General features: G+C 50.2%; 1 protein-coding gene across 2 annotated transcripts in view; it reads left to right on the top strand.

The window, feature by feature from the left end:
- Positions 1–1,384: 1,384 nt before the first annotated feature.
- Positions 1,385–13,789, top strand: part of LOC115307731 (protein phosphatase 1 regulatory subunit 12B-like) — a 32,161-nt gene continuing 19,756 nt past the window's right edge. Inside the window, exon 1 of one of the 2 annotated variants that reach the window (XM_029962569.1) lies at positions 1,385–1,962. In XM_029962569.1, the coding sequence (XP_029818429.1) occupies positions 1,861–1,962 (102 nt within the window). In that variant the 5' untranslated portion in view covers positions 1,385–1,860. The remainder of the gene's footprint in view (positions 1,963–13,789) is intronic. The other variant, XM_029962570.1, reaches the window with a different exon arrangement.

Genomic DNA, 13,789 nt, shown 5'->3' on the forward strand with positions numbered 1-13,789 from the left:
TTTTATATAGATATTATTCTGCACTTTGCAGAATGGTTTGGGTTGGACAGGACCTTAAAGCTCATCTTGCTCCACCCCGCTGCCATGGGCAGGAACACCCTCCACTGGACCAGGGTGTTCCAGACCCCATCCAACCTGGCCTTGGGAGGAATTGTTTGATGTTAAGCAGCCTGTGAGGTGGATCAGGACATGGATGGGATGACCCCAGGCCGCCAGTGACTCAGTCAGTGGCCAGGTCAAGTGGGTGTGAATGAGTCCAGCTGAGCCTTACTGGAACTGGTCCAGTGCAGATAACTGGGGTGATACCTTTCCAGCAACAAAAATCATAGATTTTCAACCTTATGACTCCAAGATGGACTTCATGTGTAAGAGTTGGATGCATTCCTGTGTCACCTGCTCCAGGTGACCCTGCCTTGGCAGGATTTTTGGAGTGGATGATCTCAAGGTTTCTTCCAACCCCAAACAGTCTGTGGTTTTGTGTGATTCTGTATGATTCTGTGAGCTACTAAATCACTCATGGTGATTTGAGGGCATTTTTCAAATGAACATCCCATGGGCTTATTTCACTGGGACATGAGGGACACGCACTTGCCTTTGAATAGAGCAGTCCTGCCACTTTCCAGCGAGCTTGTGCAGCAGCAGAGCTTGGCAGAGAGCTGAGAGTTTGGGAGAGGTACGTGCTCTCCACACCCTCTGTCCTTTCCTCCAAGCTCCTCTCCCTCCTCCTTGATCCCGAACACTCCCTTGAACCAGTGTACGTTACACAAGCTCTGTGACGCCCCGTCACAGCTCAAACAGGCTTGTGAGCAAACAACAAAAATCCTCTTGTGCTGCCAGAGTGTGTCCTCCCTTTCATGGCATGAGCTGCTCCATGGACTTTAAATCATCTCCCTTTGTCACAACCTCCTGGAATTCAGGCTTTGCAACGGTCAGTTTTACCTCGACATCCCACTTGCAGCCCAACAGGCCTTGGGAGCTTGGGAGGGATTCTCTTTTCTCCCCATCTCCTTTTTTCTTTTTTTTTTTCCCTGCCCAAATCCCAAACCCAATCCCAAACCCAATTTGGCAGCCCAAATCCCAAGCTGAAAGTGAATCGCTGCTTCTGGCTGCCCTCCAGCATTCCTCGGGAGCGAGTCAGGAGCTGGAATGTCAGAAGGCAGCGGCGGGAGGGACGAGAAGCCTGTGCGCGGGTAACGGCGCCGGGAGGAGGAGGAGGAGGTGGAGGAGGAGGATGGAACAAAACCCAACTTCAGCTGGACTGCCCCTTTCCAAACCAGCGTTTGTTCCTGATTTATGCTTTTGTGTTTCACTCAGGGCGTGCAGCTCTGCGCAGCGAGGGCAGAGCTCGCGGCCGCACTCGGGAGTAAATCAGGCTTTGCTTTGCCTTTCCCTTTTTTTGCTTTTTTTTTTTGGCAGAAGTTTCATGCCTAGAGAAACCCAGCCGGTTTTCCAGCTCTCTTCTTGAGCCGGGAGTTTCTGCCTCCTGCAGTTCTGGGGGGAGATAGATCCCCCTGGTGCTGTGGCACGCTCTGGACAAGGGGAAATGTCCTTTTGTGGAGAAGTTGGGACGGGGTCCGGGCGGTGAGGCTGGCACGGAGCAGCACCTGGCGCCGGAGCACAGCGAGTCCTTGACACCTTCTCTTCTTCTGCTCGGACGAGAAACATTGTGGAGCCTCAGCTCTCCCTGCAGCAGATTAATGCCTAAAATTATACACCCTAAACAGCAGGGTTTAATTACCAGAGCTGTGAATAGTTTAATTAGTTTGTTCTGACCTTGGAAGAAGGACCTGCCCAGCGCCGTAGAGCGACAGGAGAGCAAGAACTGGTGTTGCTTCTCAAAGACACCCAGCCCGCGAGGCCATGTCGTCCCTGTACACCAGGAGTAAGGAATACACTCGGAGCAGGAAGGCTCAGTCAGACTCTCCCCCGTCCTCTCCTTCCCCGATTGCGAAGACACTCAGAGTAAGCAGCTTTTTCCTTTCTGTATTACTCAGCTCAGCACATGCTCCAAGTGGAGCCTGGCAGTGGTGGTTTGTTGTCTTACCCTTGGAGACCTGCGGCTGTGGTTTCCTTTGGAAAGAGGATGGTTGAAATGAAACTTGGGAAGGTGCCTCTGCAGCAACAGGTTTTAAGCATCTGCCAGAGTCCCTGCCCTGGGATTAGCTGTGTTAGTGGTGTAGGGAGTTGTTGGGGTTGTAGTTTCCTCCTGTCCTGGAACATGGCTCTCCTGGTCGGCTGTTACTGGATAAAAACCCTCCCCAGTGAAAATGAGGCAGAACTTGACCAGCTTGTTAAGCTGCACTTTTTCCATAAACACTTTGATACCGCTGGTGAAACGAGGTTTGTGTCCAGCTTTCGCCCCTGGGGCTGAGCTGGCCTGTGCAGTGGTTTAGTAATTTCAACAACACCAAAAAAGTGAATAAAGCCATCTGTAGGAGGCAAGTCAAGGTAGTTACCTTTCCTCCACAAACCAGAGCTGCTGTCCCTGTCTCCCAAGGTGGTGGAAAGTTGGGAACACTTCCTAACAGTATAATAGCTCCAGAGTCATGGGAGAGGTGGTCCCAAACCCTCCAGGTCCATATCATTGTATGGTTAACCTCTTTGCCATCAAGAAATATTATCATGCCGGAGTCAAAGCCTGGAGGAATTAGTTTTTAACAGCCAGGCTAATTTTAGATGGGAGCATTAAATTAATCCCGGCACTGGTGTTTGCTCAAATCAGATATGCATTGTCTGCTCCGTTGGCAGGGACAGATCTTGGTCTGGAAGAAGCATTGCCTGAAATATGTACAAAGGGTTTTAACCCCCTGCCATGGCACTAATGAAAGCAGTTCCTGACCTCAGGAACTTCAGCCTCGAGGCTTCTGTGGCTGCTGGTTGTCCTGGGCTGTTTTCTGTAACACAGGAGCAGGATCTGTGCTTTCTTCCACCTGCACACCATTGGAGTGTCTCTGAGGGGATTTAGATAATCTAAAACTATCCCGTGTGCTTGGATGGACTTTCCTCACCACCACTGTGCTTACCATTGCTCACTAAACAGCCACAGTGTTGATCACCAGCCTGGTGACAGGTGGAGAACTTTCCAAGTGTGCTGAAAATGGTTTAATTTTTTTCAAAACACAAGCTTTTAAGATCAGTCATGTTCAGTGAACACAGACTAACTCATTTCCCCCCCCTTATGAATCTGGGCATGTGAAGGGGTGACAAACATCTCCCAGGAGCTGTGACTGCCATGTGTCCAGAGCAGACTGACGGGAGGTGCTGGTTTCTCTGTGCACAGCCATGGTGGGATCCCAGGCTCCTGGGGGTTCGTGGGTGTTGGAGAAGGTGGTGGCAGCTCTCAGGTGGGTACAAAAAGGTCCAGGTGGGAGTGGGAGTGCATGGAGTAGAGCTTCTTGTGGCAGTGGGGTTTTGATGAAAGCCAGCACATGAGCACAGAAATCTTTGTGATTCTTGCAGTGGTAATGGCAATGCCAGCTGTGACTCCAGAGCATCCACGGGGAGAAACCAGGTGGGAACTGCAGCAGCATTGACTCAGAGTCGGTGTAGGAAACGGCCCTGGTGCTATCTGGGTTATGGAAATAGCCCATGCCTTAAAAGGCTAATTAGGGAAGGATTGACTTCAGGCTAAAACAGGGATCTATGTTAACTCTTTCTCCAAGACAACATAATTTTGCCAAGAGCAAGAGCAATAACAGAGTGTGGTTTTCTATGGATTTGTCCCACGTGTTTATTCTCCCCCACTCACTCCCCCATGCCCACAGTGACAGGTCTGTGCTGCAGGGACCCACCAGCCTTTATAAAATGAGAAGGAATGTGGTATCTTGGAATCTTTTATCTTTCCATTCAGTCAAGATTGATACCAGCAGAGAGCTGTGGGCTCTAAATGTTCCCAGCTGAGCAGGGGTGCGAGAACACATGAGCAGGCAGGAGCCTCACACATGGTGCAGACAGGGAAAAATCTCTTGGAGAACCAGACAGAGCAAAGGAGGTTTGATTTATCGAGGTGTTGGTGCCAAACAGCTGCATTAAATGTCATTTGCCAAGCAGTTTCCTATGGCATTCCCTCTACACTTGCACTGCTGCTTGGAATGCTCCTGCTTAGGAGTTAGGATAATATTGCCTGGGGTTTTTCCACCTTTAATTGGTGGAATCTCCCCAAATGCACCACTGAGGAGGGGGAGCACTTTGCAGTGAACTCATACAAATCATAAGAGAAGGAATATCCCTGCACAGGAGACTGTGGTGAGAGCAGGGTGTTGGTGTGTGACCCCGACTCTGTGCCAGGCCAGAACTGTCCCATTGCCCTGGAACCTTCACGAGGTAAAATACCTAACTCCTTGTGTCACAGCAGAACAGCCCAGAGTTGTAGTCACCATACAGAAACAGCCCAGCAAATCCTGTTGAATGCCCCAGGGAAAATGTTGCTTTAATGAGGATGTTGCTCAGAAGAGGAAAGTCAAACCCCTTTGAAATCAGTTCAGATCGTCCCATTGTTTGGCACAAGCTTCAGGTTTTTGGCAGTGGGGACCTTTTCATTACATTTTGCCCCATGCTGCTTTAGCTTGAGGTTTCTCTTCCTCAGAAAAGTATTCTTCCCATAGTCAGTTCCAAGGGTGCAATAGGCAGCTGATGGTATGAAACCTGTGGTGAGCAATTAAGCAAATAAATGGCAGGATTGGAAGGCAAGAACTGATTTTTTTTTTATTATTCTTATTTGTGCTGGGCCAGTTATTTTTTGCATAGGAAATACCCCGTAGTTTGAGTTTACTCTCATCCATCTGTTTATTCTGGTACTTTATAACCCTTGTGCTTCCTTATAGGATAATCAGTCAGATGGGAAAACCTAAGGAGAATGCACATTCCCAATTTTCAGCACAGACTGCAGTTGCAGCTTTTCAGTTGTTTCCCAACTCTTTGTCACTATACCTTCCCTTCTTTTATAAACTACTCCTTCTTGATTTGTCATCCAATATTGTTTGCTGTAAAAGAGAGCATCAAAGCTTAAACCCTTTGTTGGTGTGTGGGGGCTGCTGGTTCAATAGCAGCTATATTTGTGTGGCTGCCCAGCTTAGAATCCCAGACTGGTTTGGGCTGAAAGGGACCTTAAAGCTCATCCAGTCCCACCCCCTGCCACGGCCAGGGCCACCTTCCACTATTCCAGGTTGCTCCAAGCCCCGTCCAACCTGGCCTTGGACACTTCCAGGGATGGGGCAGCCACAGCTTGTCTGGGCAACCTGGGCCAGGGCCTCCTCACTCTCGCAGGGAAGAATTCCTTCCCAATATCCCATCTAACCCTGCCCTCTGGCAGTGGGAATCCCTTGTCCTGTCTCTCCATCCCTTGTCCAAGTCCCTCTTCAGCTCTCCTGGAGTCCCTTTAGGCACTGGAAGGGGCTCTAAGGTCTCCCTGAAGCCTTCTCTTCCGTGGCCAGTACACCCTCAGCTCTCCCAGCCTGGCTCCAGAGCAGAGGGGCTTCCACTCTCAGAGTATCTCTGGACTTGCTCCAACAGCTCCACATCCCTCTTCTATTGGGATCCCAGAGCTGGAGGCAGCTCTGCAGGTGGGGTCTCACCTCAGCAGGGCAGAGGGGCAGAATCCCCCCCTCCCCTGCTGTGGGATCAGCCCAGGGCACGGGAGGTTTCTGGGTCCAGGCGCACTCAGCTGGGGCATGTTGAGCTTCTCATCCAGCAACACCCCCAAGTCCTCCCCCTCAGGGCTGCTCTCAGTCCGTTCTCCGCCCAGCCTGGTTGTCAAGTAGCCACTTGATGGTTCTTACTTGCTCCTCAAGAGGCTTTACATAATTCTTCTTGTTCTGTCCATATTCACGGTTTCACTACAAGGCTCTTTCCCTCTGCTGTTAGTCACTCCCTCATTAAGCCACCCTCAGTGCCTATAACCTGAGCTTTCCAGCTGAATTTTTGTCAGGAAGGGCTCAGCAATAAAGCTCTAAGTGTACTCAGTGGCCTGCCCTGATTGATTTTATTCTGCCTCTCATCTGAGAGTCTGAAGGAGCCGCGCTGGGTGGAATATGGGATGCAGGAGCATCACCTTTTATGGGCCGGGTGTTTTCACCGAGTCACTTGATAGTAGTAGTGCTTGAGTGGAAAAAGCAGCAGTTCCCAAATCACTGTCTCTGTTAATGAGCCTCCACATGGAGCCCGCAGTGCTCGGAGCAGTGATTACCATGGCAGCAAATGCACCCAGTCTGGGCACGGTGCTCTGAACATGTATGTGTAGAATACAAAGCAAATCTTAAAGGAAAAAGAAAAGCTAATGTGCAAAAATGTGAGGGGCTGAGCTGCAAGTGCTCAGCACACAAATCATGAAAAAAGGGCTGAGTATTAATGAATAAGTGATCATAGAGAAGCCCAGAATGGTTTGGGTTGGAAAAAGGACCTTAAAGTTCATCTCGTTCCACCCCCTGCCATGGGCAGGGACACCTTCCACTAGCCCAGGTTGCTCCAAGCCCCGTCCAACCTGGCCTTGGACACTTCCAGGGATGGGGCAGCCACAGCTTCTCTGGGCACCCTGTGCCAGGGCCTCCCCACCCTCACAGGAGAGGGTTTGTTCCCAACATTCAATCTAAATTTCTCCTCTTTTAGCTTAAAACCGTCCCCCCGCTTTTCCTGTCTCTTGCCCATGTAAAAAGTCAAACTCCTGGAGTGCTGAGAGGTCTCTAGAAATGCCTGGTTGGATTATGGCCTTCCTAGAGTTTGGAATGTATACGTGCCAGACAGTCACCTTTTGCTCCGTGGTATTTTTGCAACAGGTTCCATCCTGTTTCAGATATTCCTGATCACAGGTTTGTTCTCACATGGAGTTTTCCTCTGTGAATCATTTAATTCTGCTGCAAGTGCATTAGAGAATAGAAAGTGTTATGAAAATATTTCTCCAGGAAACTTTATCTTCCTGGGTTTCTATTTAGTGGCTTGGACTTGTCTGGTTGTGATAAAAATGATGCTGTATAAATTGAAATGGAGTCAAATAAATTGTCTCATGGCACTTTCTGTCTAATTTCTGGATTGCTGACTAGTTACACAGTTTGTGAAAATGATTCCCTCCTCTCCCAGCAGCCCACAAAAAACATGGGATACTAAAACTTGAACTTTAAGGCAATTAACCTTAGTCTGTGTTCTCCAGCATCCTGCTTTGTTTACCCCTGGTTGTTCCTCAAGCATCACGTTCTCGGATGAGTATCAGGATAAAATCCTTCTGCGTTGTTTGTTCTTGGGTTTTTTTGAGTCTGCCACTGTAAATGTCCATATCTGGAAGTACATCGGGAACTTCTGGTCGTTCTCAGGGCACCACCCGTGAGATGTTCCCTGATGTGACTCAGCAGCCAGCCGATGCTCCTGCATTTGGATGTGTAAACAAGATGGGTCAGAGCACGTGCTGTGACCCGTGGGGTGAGCGTCTTCTGTCCCTGCGGCTGAACTTCCTTCAGCTCTCCTCGCTCCCAGGCAGCAGAATTGATCCAAGCCAAAGGTGGAGCAGGGAGTCTGTTAACTACTTAAGGCCCTGAATGGTCGTGGATGATTTGAAAAGGACTGATGTAATGCTACAGCCTCATTTAAAATGCCTCTCTGACCCTCAGCTGCCTGGTCAGCGGTGGTGTCCTTGGAGAAGCTGGTTAAGCAGCTGGAGGGCAATCCCTTGGGACAGATCAGCCTTGAAACCCCTGCAGGGCAGGGGGGTCAGAAGGTCAGGGAGCAACTTGAGGTTGCCCCAGACCAGGGAATCAGTCAGGACTGTAAAGGGGGTGAAGGGAGGAGGAGAAAGAAGATACCTTTAATTTGGGTCAGCTCATGGTACAGCCACAAAACCAGGGACACAGGGGGAGGTGCTGCGGGATGGGAATGAGCAGCCACAGAAGTGATGGGGAGAGTGGGTGGAACCTCTGTGGGCAGCAAACCACTTCATCCTGCTGAGCTGGAAACCAGTGTCTGCTTCCCTGGCAGGAGCCCATCAGAGTTTGTTTATCATAAAATGACCACAAACCCATCAAAAACAGGGCTCGAAGACACGCAAGAGCCCAGTCCACTATTAACCCAGGACTGCTGAGTAGGGGTCGGGCTCTTCTCCCAGGTATGAAACAGCAAGAGGAGAGGAAACATCCTCAAGTTGCACCAGGGTGGGTTTAGGTTGGATATTAGGGAAAATTTCTGCATGGAAAGGGTGGTCAGGCAGAGGCTGCCCAGGGCAGTGGTGGAGTTGCCATCCCTGGAGAGAGTTAAAAGCCATGTGGATGTGGCACTTGGGGACATGGGTTAGTGGCAGCCTTGGCTGTGCTGGGGGAACAGTTGGACTTGATGATCTTAGGGGGCTTTTCCAACCTTAGCAGTTCTGTGATTCCATTATTCCAATCACTCTGCCTGTGCCCATAGTGCTGTTGTGGGATGTGTGTGGCTGCTGGATCAGGAAGTGTGTGCGGGGTTTTGGAGTGGACATCACACCAGAAAGTGGCCAAGTTGGCTGTTGAACCCTGGCTGGTGACAGGTATTTAAATCCCTGATGAAACACCTGAGAACATCCCACCAGAGTGTTTGCAGGGCAGGGAAGGGGTTCCTGCAGACATGTGGCATTCTCATCTGGAAGAAATTTAGGAGCAGAAATCTCCTCCTCTCGTGTCAGTTGGCCATTCAGTTTTTATTTCCTCGTGTCTGGAGAGTTTTGTCTAAGATCACGTCGCTTTGCAAAATTAAATTTCTCACCAATAAAATTTGATCCCTTAGAAAAGAAGGAAAAAAAAATAAGAGCAACAAACCCTGGGTTTCAGCACTGTGGCCTTTCCTAAATTAAAATCCGATCCAACCTGAAGTTTTACGTGGCAAGTTTCATCCCCAAGGGACAGTGGGAATAAACTGCAGCTCTGGAAAGCCTGTGGGCCACGGGAGGGGTTTGGGGCACCAAGGCACAGGCTGACTGTGGCACAAATGGCACAGACCAGCATCCATCTCAGCGTGTTTGGGATGGCAGTAAATGTGACCCTCAGAGCCCTGGATGTTTGTTTCTGAATAAATCAGTGCTATTCATACTGAAAACTATGGGATCTGTGGCAGCAGCTGCCAGAACCACTGTTCCATTTTGGAGAAGCTTTTAATGTTATGCTTCAGTAACAGCAGTTTTTCTTAAGCAAAACTTATTGATTTATAGTTCAAGAAAACATGTTTTGCATCAGGCTTTGGGGAGTTGGAGGTTACATGGAGGTGGTTTGGCTGGACTGGATTATTAATCGTATCTACAGGATTTTGGAATCCTTGCATTTGCACAATTGCAAGCTTGAGCTGGAAGCAGCACATTCATCACATTCATCACAGTGGAGCTGAGGGGATGCTGCACAAACCACAGCTCTCAGGTCAGAGGAGCAGCTTCCTGAGGGAGGCAACAACCTCGAAATAGTTCTCAAAAGCAGAGTTCAGCCAGACCTTCAAATTATTCTGCACCCACTAGAAAACCAAACTTGACCCCAGCCATCCCTGACTGTTATGACAAACGCGGCTGGAGAGGAACACTGACCTGAGCTGTACCCACTGGGGATGGTCCAAGGTGTCCCAGACAGCCTTTCTCCTGTCTTTGCCTCCTCCCAGCTTGGCTCTGGCTGTGCCAGCTCCACGAGGATTCCTGCCCTCAGCAGTGCTCTGCTCTGTGCTGGTACAGCCTCACCTTGGGTCCTGGGGGCAGTTCTGGGGACCTCAATGTAAGAAGGATCTGAAGCTACTGGAGAGTGTCCAAAGGTGGGACACAGGGATGGGGAAGGGTCTAGAGGGGCCATACGAGGAGGTCACTTGGTCTGTTCAGCCTGGAGGAGCCTGAGGTCAAACCTCCTCAGGATCTGCAGCTTCCTCAGGAGGGGGAGCGGAGGGACAGCACCGATCTCTGCTCTGTGTGAGCAGTGACAGGACCTGAGGGAACAGCTGGAGCTGTGTCAGGGGAGGGTTAGGCTGGATATCAGGAAAAGGTTCTTCCCTCAGAGGCTGTTTGGGCACTGAACAGGCTCCCCAGGGCAGTGGTCACGCCCCCAAACCTGCCAAGGAGCTCAAGGGGTGTTTGGACAATGCTCTCAGGCACATGGTGGGCTTTTTGGGGTGTCTGTGAAGGGCCAGGAGTTGGACTTGATCCTTGTGGGTCCCTTCCAGCTCAGGAAGGTTGTCCTTTCAGGCTCACTGTGCATCAGCCAGGCCCAGCACTGGAGTTTGTGGAGGTGTAGGAGCTATGTAACTTTGCACATAGAGGGAAGGAACCTCAAACCAGCTGGCTTTATTTTACATCTAATTTCCAAAATAAACAGAACTCACCAGGAGGATATTTGCCAGCACAAGAATAAAATTTGAGGGGTTCCTAAAACTTCCCCTCATGCTTAAGGGAGGGCAGGGTTGGAGCTGTGCCCCAGGATATCATTACATGGTGGTTAATTAATCGTAGGCATTGATCAGGGTCTCTGAGGCAAAACACATCAGAATTAATTCCGCAACAACTCCCTTAAAATAGTGCACACTGTCCTGAGGTTGGCCAGTTGGAGATAAAGAAGCCAAAAATGTTCCCAAAGCATCTAATTTTTTCTCGTTTTTAAATATTTTCTTAAAAAATGTAAATAGTGGGGGGTTGTGCCTTCACTGGCTCCAGTCTCAGACGTAGAATGCAATTGGAAGCAATTAGGGCAGTTTCTGCATTGGCAGGAGCAGTGGCCGATCCCACTTTTGGCACTGCAGTTCAGGGCTGCATTTTACAAAACCTTCCAGGAGGAATTTGGTTTTAATTATCCTTCACTGAGCTCCCAAACAGCTGCAAAAGTTTCTGAGTTTCTTAGGGAAGGCTCCTGCCCTCCACAATCCGAGCACATTTTTAAAATCAGTCCCGGATGGCTTTTCTGGCACTGGGCAGCATCCTGGTGCTCCAGGCAAGTGGAGGCGTGGCCAGTGCCCAGCTGTGCCTTTTCCCTGGGACTGACCTATGTCAGCACCCCGAGAATTCCTGGAAGTGTTCAAGGCCAGGTTGGATGGGGCTTGGAGCACCTGGAAGGTGTCCCTGCCCGTGGCAGGGGGTGGAACGAGATGAGCTTTAAGGTTTCTTCCAACCCAAACCATGCTGTGATTCCATTATTCTGTGGTGCTCTTTGCCCTTTTTCTTGGGTCCCATCTCAGACCCAGATGTTTTGCCAGCCCACCTGGGTTGAATCATTTGTGAACTGGCAAAATGAGTGGCACCCCTTCGATGTTCCCCACCACCCCAGCGCTACCTGGGCCTGCTGCCCACCATGAGATGGATGGGAGGGAAGGTGGTGGAATCTCTCCAGTGAGAGCTCTAAGAGCCAAGGATTATCAGAAGCTTGTGAGCCTGCCTGCAAGTGCTCTGTGCTTTTTAGTCTTCCTTTAAAAGCCATCCCCTTGGGTGTCTCGGCAGGAGCGCCGGGGGCTCAGTGCCAGCTGCCACGCTGGTTTCTGAACCAGGACATCCACCTCCAGCACTGTGTGTTCCCTGGGGTCCTCCCCCCCCCACCCCAAACCCTGCAGCGCTCTGACCCTGTTTAGACTGTGGAAGGATAATTTCACAACCCGATGCTTCCCTGGCTCTTAATGTTTCTAGTCAAATTTTGATCCCAAGGGAAATGAAGGAGTCTGGGCAAAACTGACAGTGCTGCTCCAAATTTGCCAGGGGAAGAAAGAAAACCCAAGGTATTTGTTGATGATGATTTGATGATGACTGCAGTGGATACAGCAGTTACTCAGCATCCCCTTTTTAACCTTGACAAGAAGAAATCACGAAGGAAGAGCCCTTTCTTGCACCAGCTTAGTCAAGTGCACATGTGGTGCCTCAGCTCTTCATTCCCTCTGTTCAGCCCCAACTTCTCTTCCCAGCAGTGAAGGAGGAGAGTTTTATCCTTCGCCTTCTCACTCTGATCTCGGAATTTCTAGCTCTGGGACAGCACGTCCAAGCAAACACAACCTCCTTCATCAATTCCACAGGGAGCTGCCAGAGTTTGAATGAATATTTCATGGATGCTTTAGGATGGGGCAGTGCAGGGAGGAGTGGTGGTGCCTGCACTGACAGTGCAGGTGTGGTTGGAAGCACGTGGTGAGGGTTTCCAAGGGTTCTATGGCCAAACACAGGGCAGAACTGAGCAGGAAAGAAGCTGTTTGGTGCTCAAGATATGTCTCCAGCGTGACATCCCTGTGGCCTCTGCAGATTTGTGTCTCTTTGAGCAAATGGCAGAGATGCCTCAGTTAAGCACCTCGTCAGTGTTTCAGAGAATCATGGAATCCCAGAATCACTGAGGTTGGAAAAGCCCTCTAAGATCATCGAGTCCAACTGTTGTCTCACCACCACTGTGTTCACCACTAAACCATGTCCCCAGATGCCATGTCCACGTTTTTTTTGAGCAATTCCAGGGATGGTGACTCCACCACTGCCCTGGTGTAGGTGTAGGTCAGGCCTGTGCCTGACCACCCTTTCAGAAAAGAAATTTTCCCTAATATCCAACCTAAACCTCCCCTGGTGCAACTTGAGGCCATTTCTTCTTGTCCCATCCCTTGTTCCCTGGGAGCAGAGCCTGACCTCCCCCGGCTCCCCCCTCCTGTCAGGGAGTTGCAGAGAGCGAGAAGATCCCCCCTGAGCCTCCTTTTCTCCAGGCTGAGCCCCCCCAGCTCCCTCAGCCACTCCTGGTGCTCCAGCTCCTTCCCCAGCCCCCTTCCCTTCTTTGGACACGCTCCAGCCCCTCAATGTCTTTCTTGTCATGAGGGGCCCAGAACTGACCCCAGGATTTGAGGGGGGTCCTCAGCAGTACCCAGCATGGGACACTGCCCTGGTTGTGCTGCCACACCAGTGATGGTACAAGCCAGGTGTCACTGGCCTTCTTGCCCACCCAGGCACATGCTGACTCGTAGTTTTTTGCACGTAGGGCTCACACTTTTCCTCTCGGGCTTCTCCTGCCACCCTCAGGAGCAGGGGATTTTAGTTGTCATTTTGTTTAACTCATTTCCTCACACTTCAAAGCCTCTCTTTGTGCTGAGAACTGCTGCTTTCTACATCACCTCTTTTAGCTGGGACATTTTTTAGAAGATGCAGAATGGAGCCTGTATTTTTCATTCAGCATTTCTTCTTCTCCTCCATCATTATTTTAAAAAGCCTCCAAACCACCTGAGTAAGCTGCTCTTTGAAATACCAGCACAAACACTAGCATTTTTGCAAAACCCAGAAAAATCTTGATCCAGAAACCAATTTAAAACAAAATAAATAAATTGTACCTCCTTCCCTGAAGGCAGCAGCAAGTGGAAGGAGGATCTGCTGATGAAAACTCTTCTGCAGCTTCCATTATGGTAGGGGCACGCCAACAGCTGCTGTCACATCCCCTCAGGCTCTGCCTTCCACACCTCAGTCTCTCAAACTTAATTTTTTTTTCTCAAAAATGCCAGTTTTAACTGAAATAACATGGAGAGAGGCCCAAAAGCTGGAAGGTGAGCGATGGACACCAGCTTCCCCAACGGCTGCAATCACGTCGATTCCCGCGGTTCCTGGCTGTTTCTGGAAGACACTGGGGTCGTTTGTTGGCAGAGATGAGCTTAAAGGGAGATAAAGTCACAGGGAGAGAAATCCCTGAGCACTAAGGAACACCCAGGTTTTGTTTGGAGCAGCCCCAGTGTGACTGCAGGTGCTTGAGCATGTCCTGAGAAGGGAACAGAGCTGGGAAAGGGTCTGGAGCACCAGGAGCAGCTGGGGGGGCCTCAGCCTGGAGGAAAGGAGGCTCAGGGGGGACCTTCTCACTCTCTGCAACTCCCTCACAGGAGGGGGGAG

Source organism: Manacus vitellinus, unplaced genomic scaffold (genome assembly GCF_001715985.3).
Source record: "Manacus vitellinus isolate BGI_N305 unplaced genomic scaffold, ASM171598v3 scaffold_47_pilon, whole genome shotgun sequence".
Taxonomy (NCBI): Eukaryota; Metazoa; Chordata; class Aves; order Passeriformes; family Pipridae; genus Manacus; species Manacus vitellinus.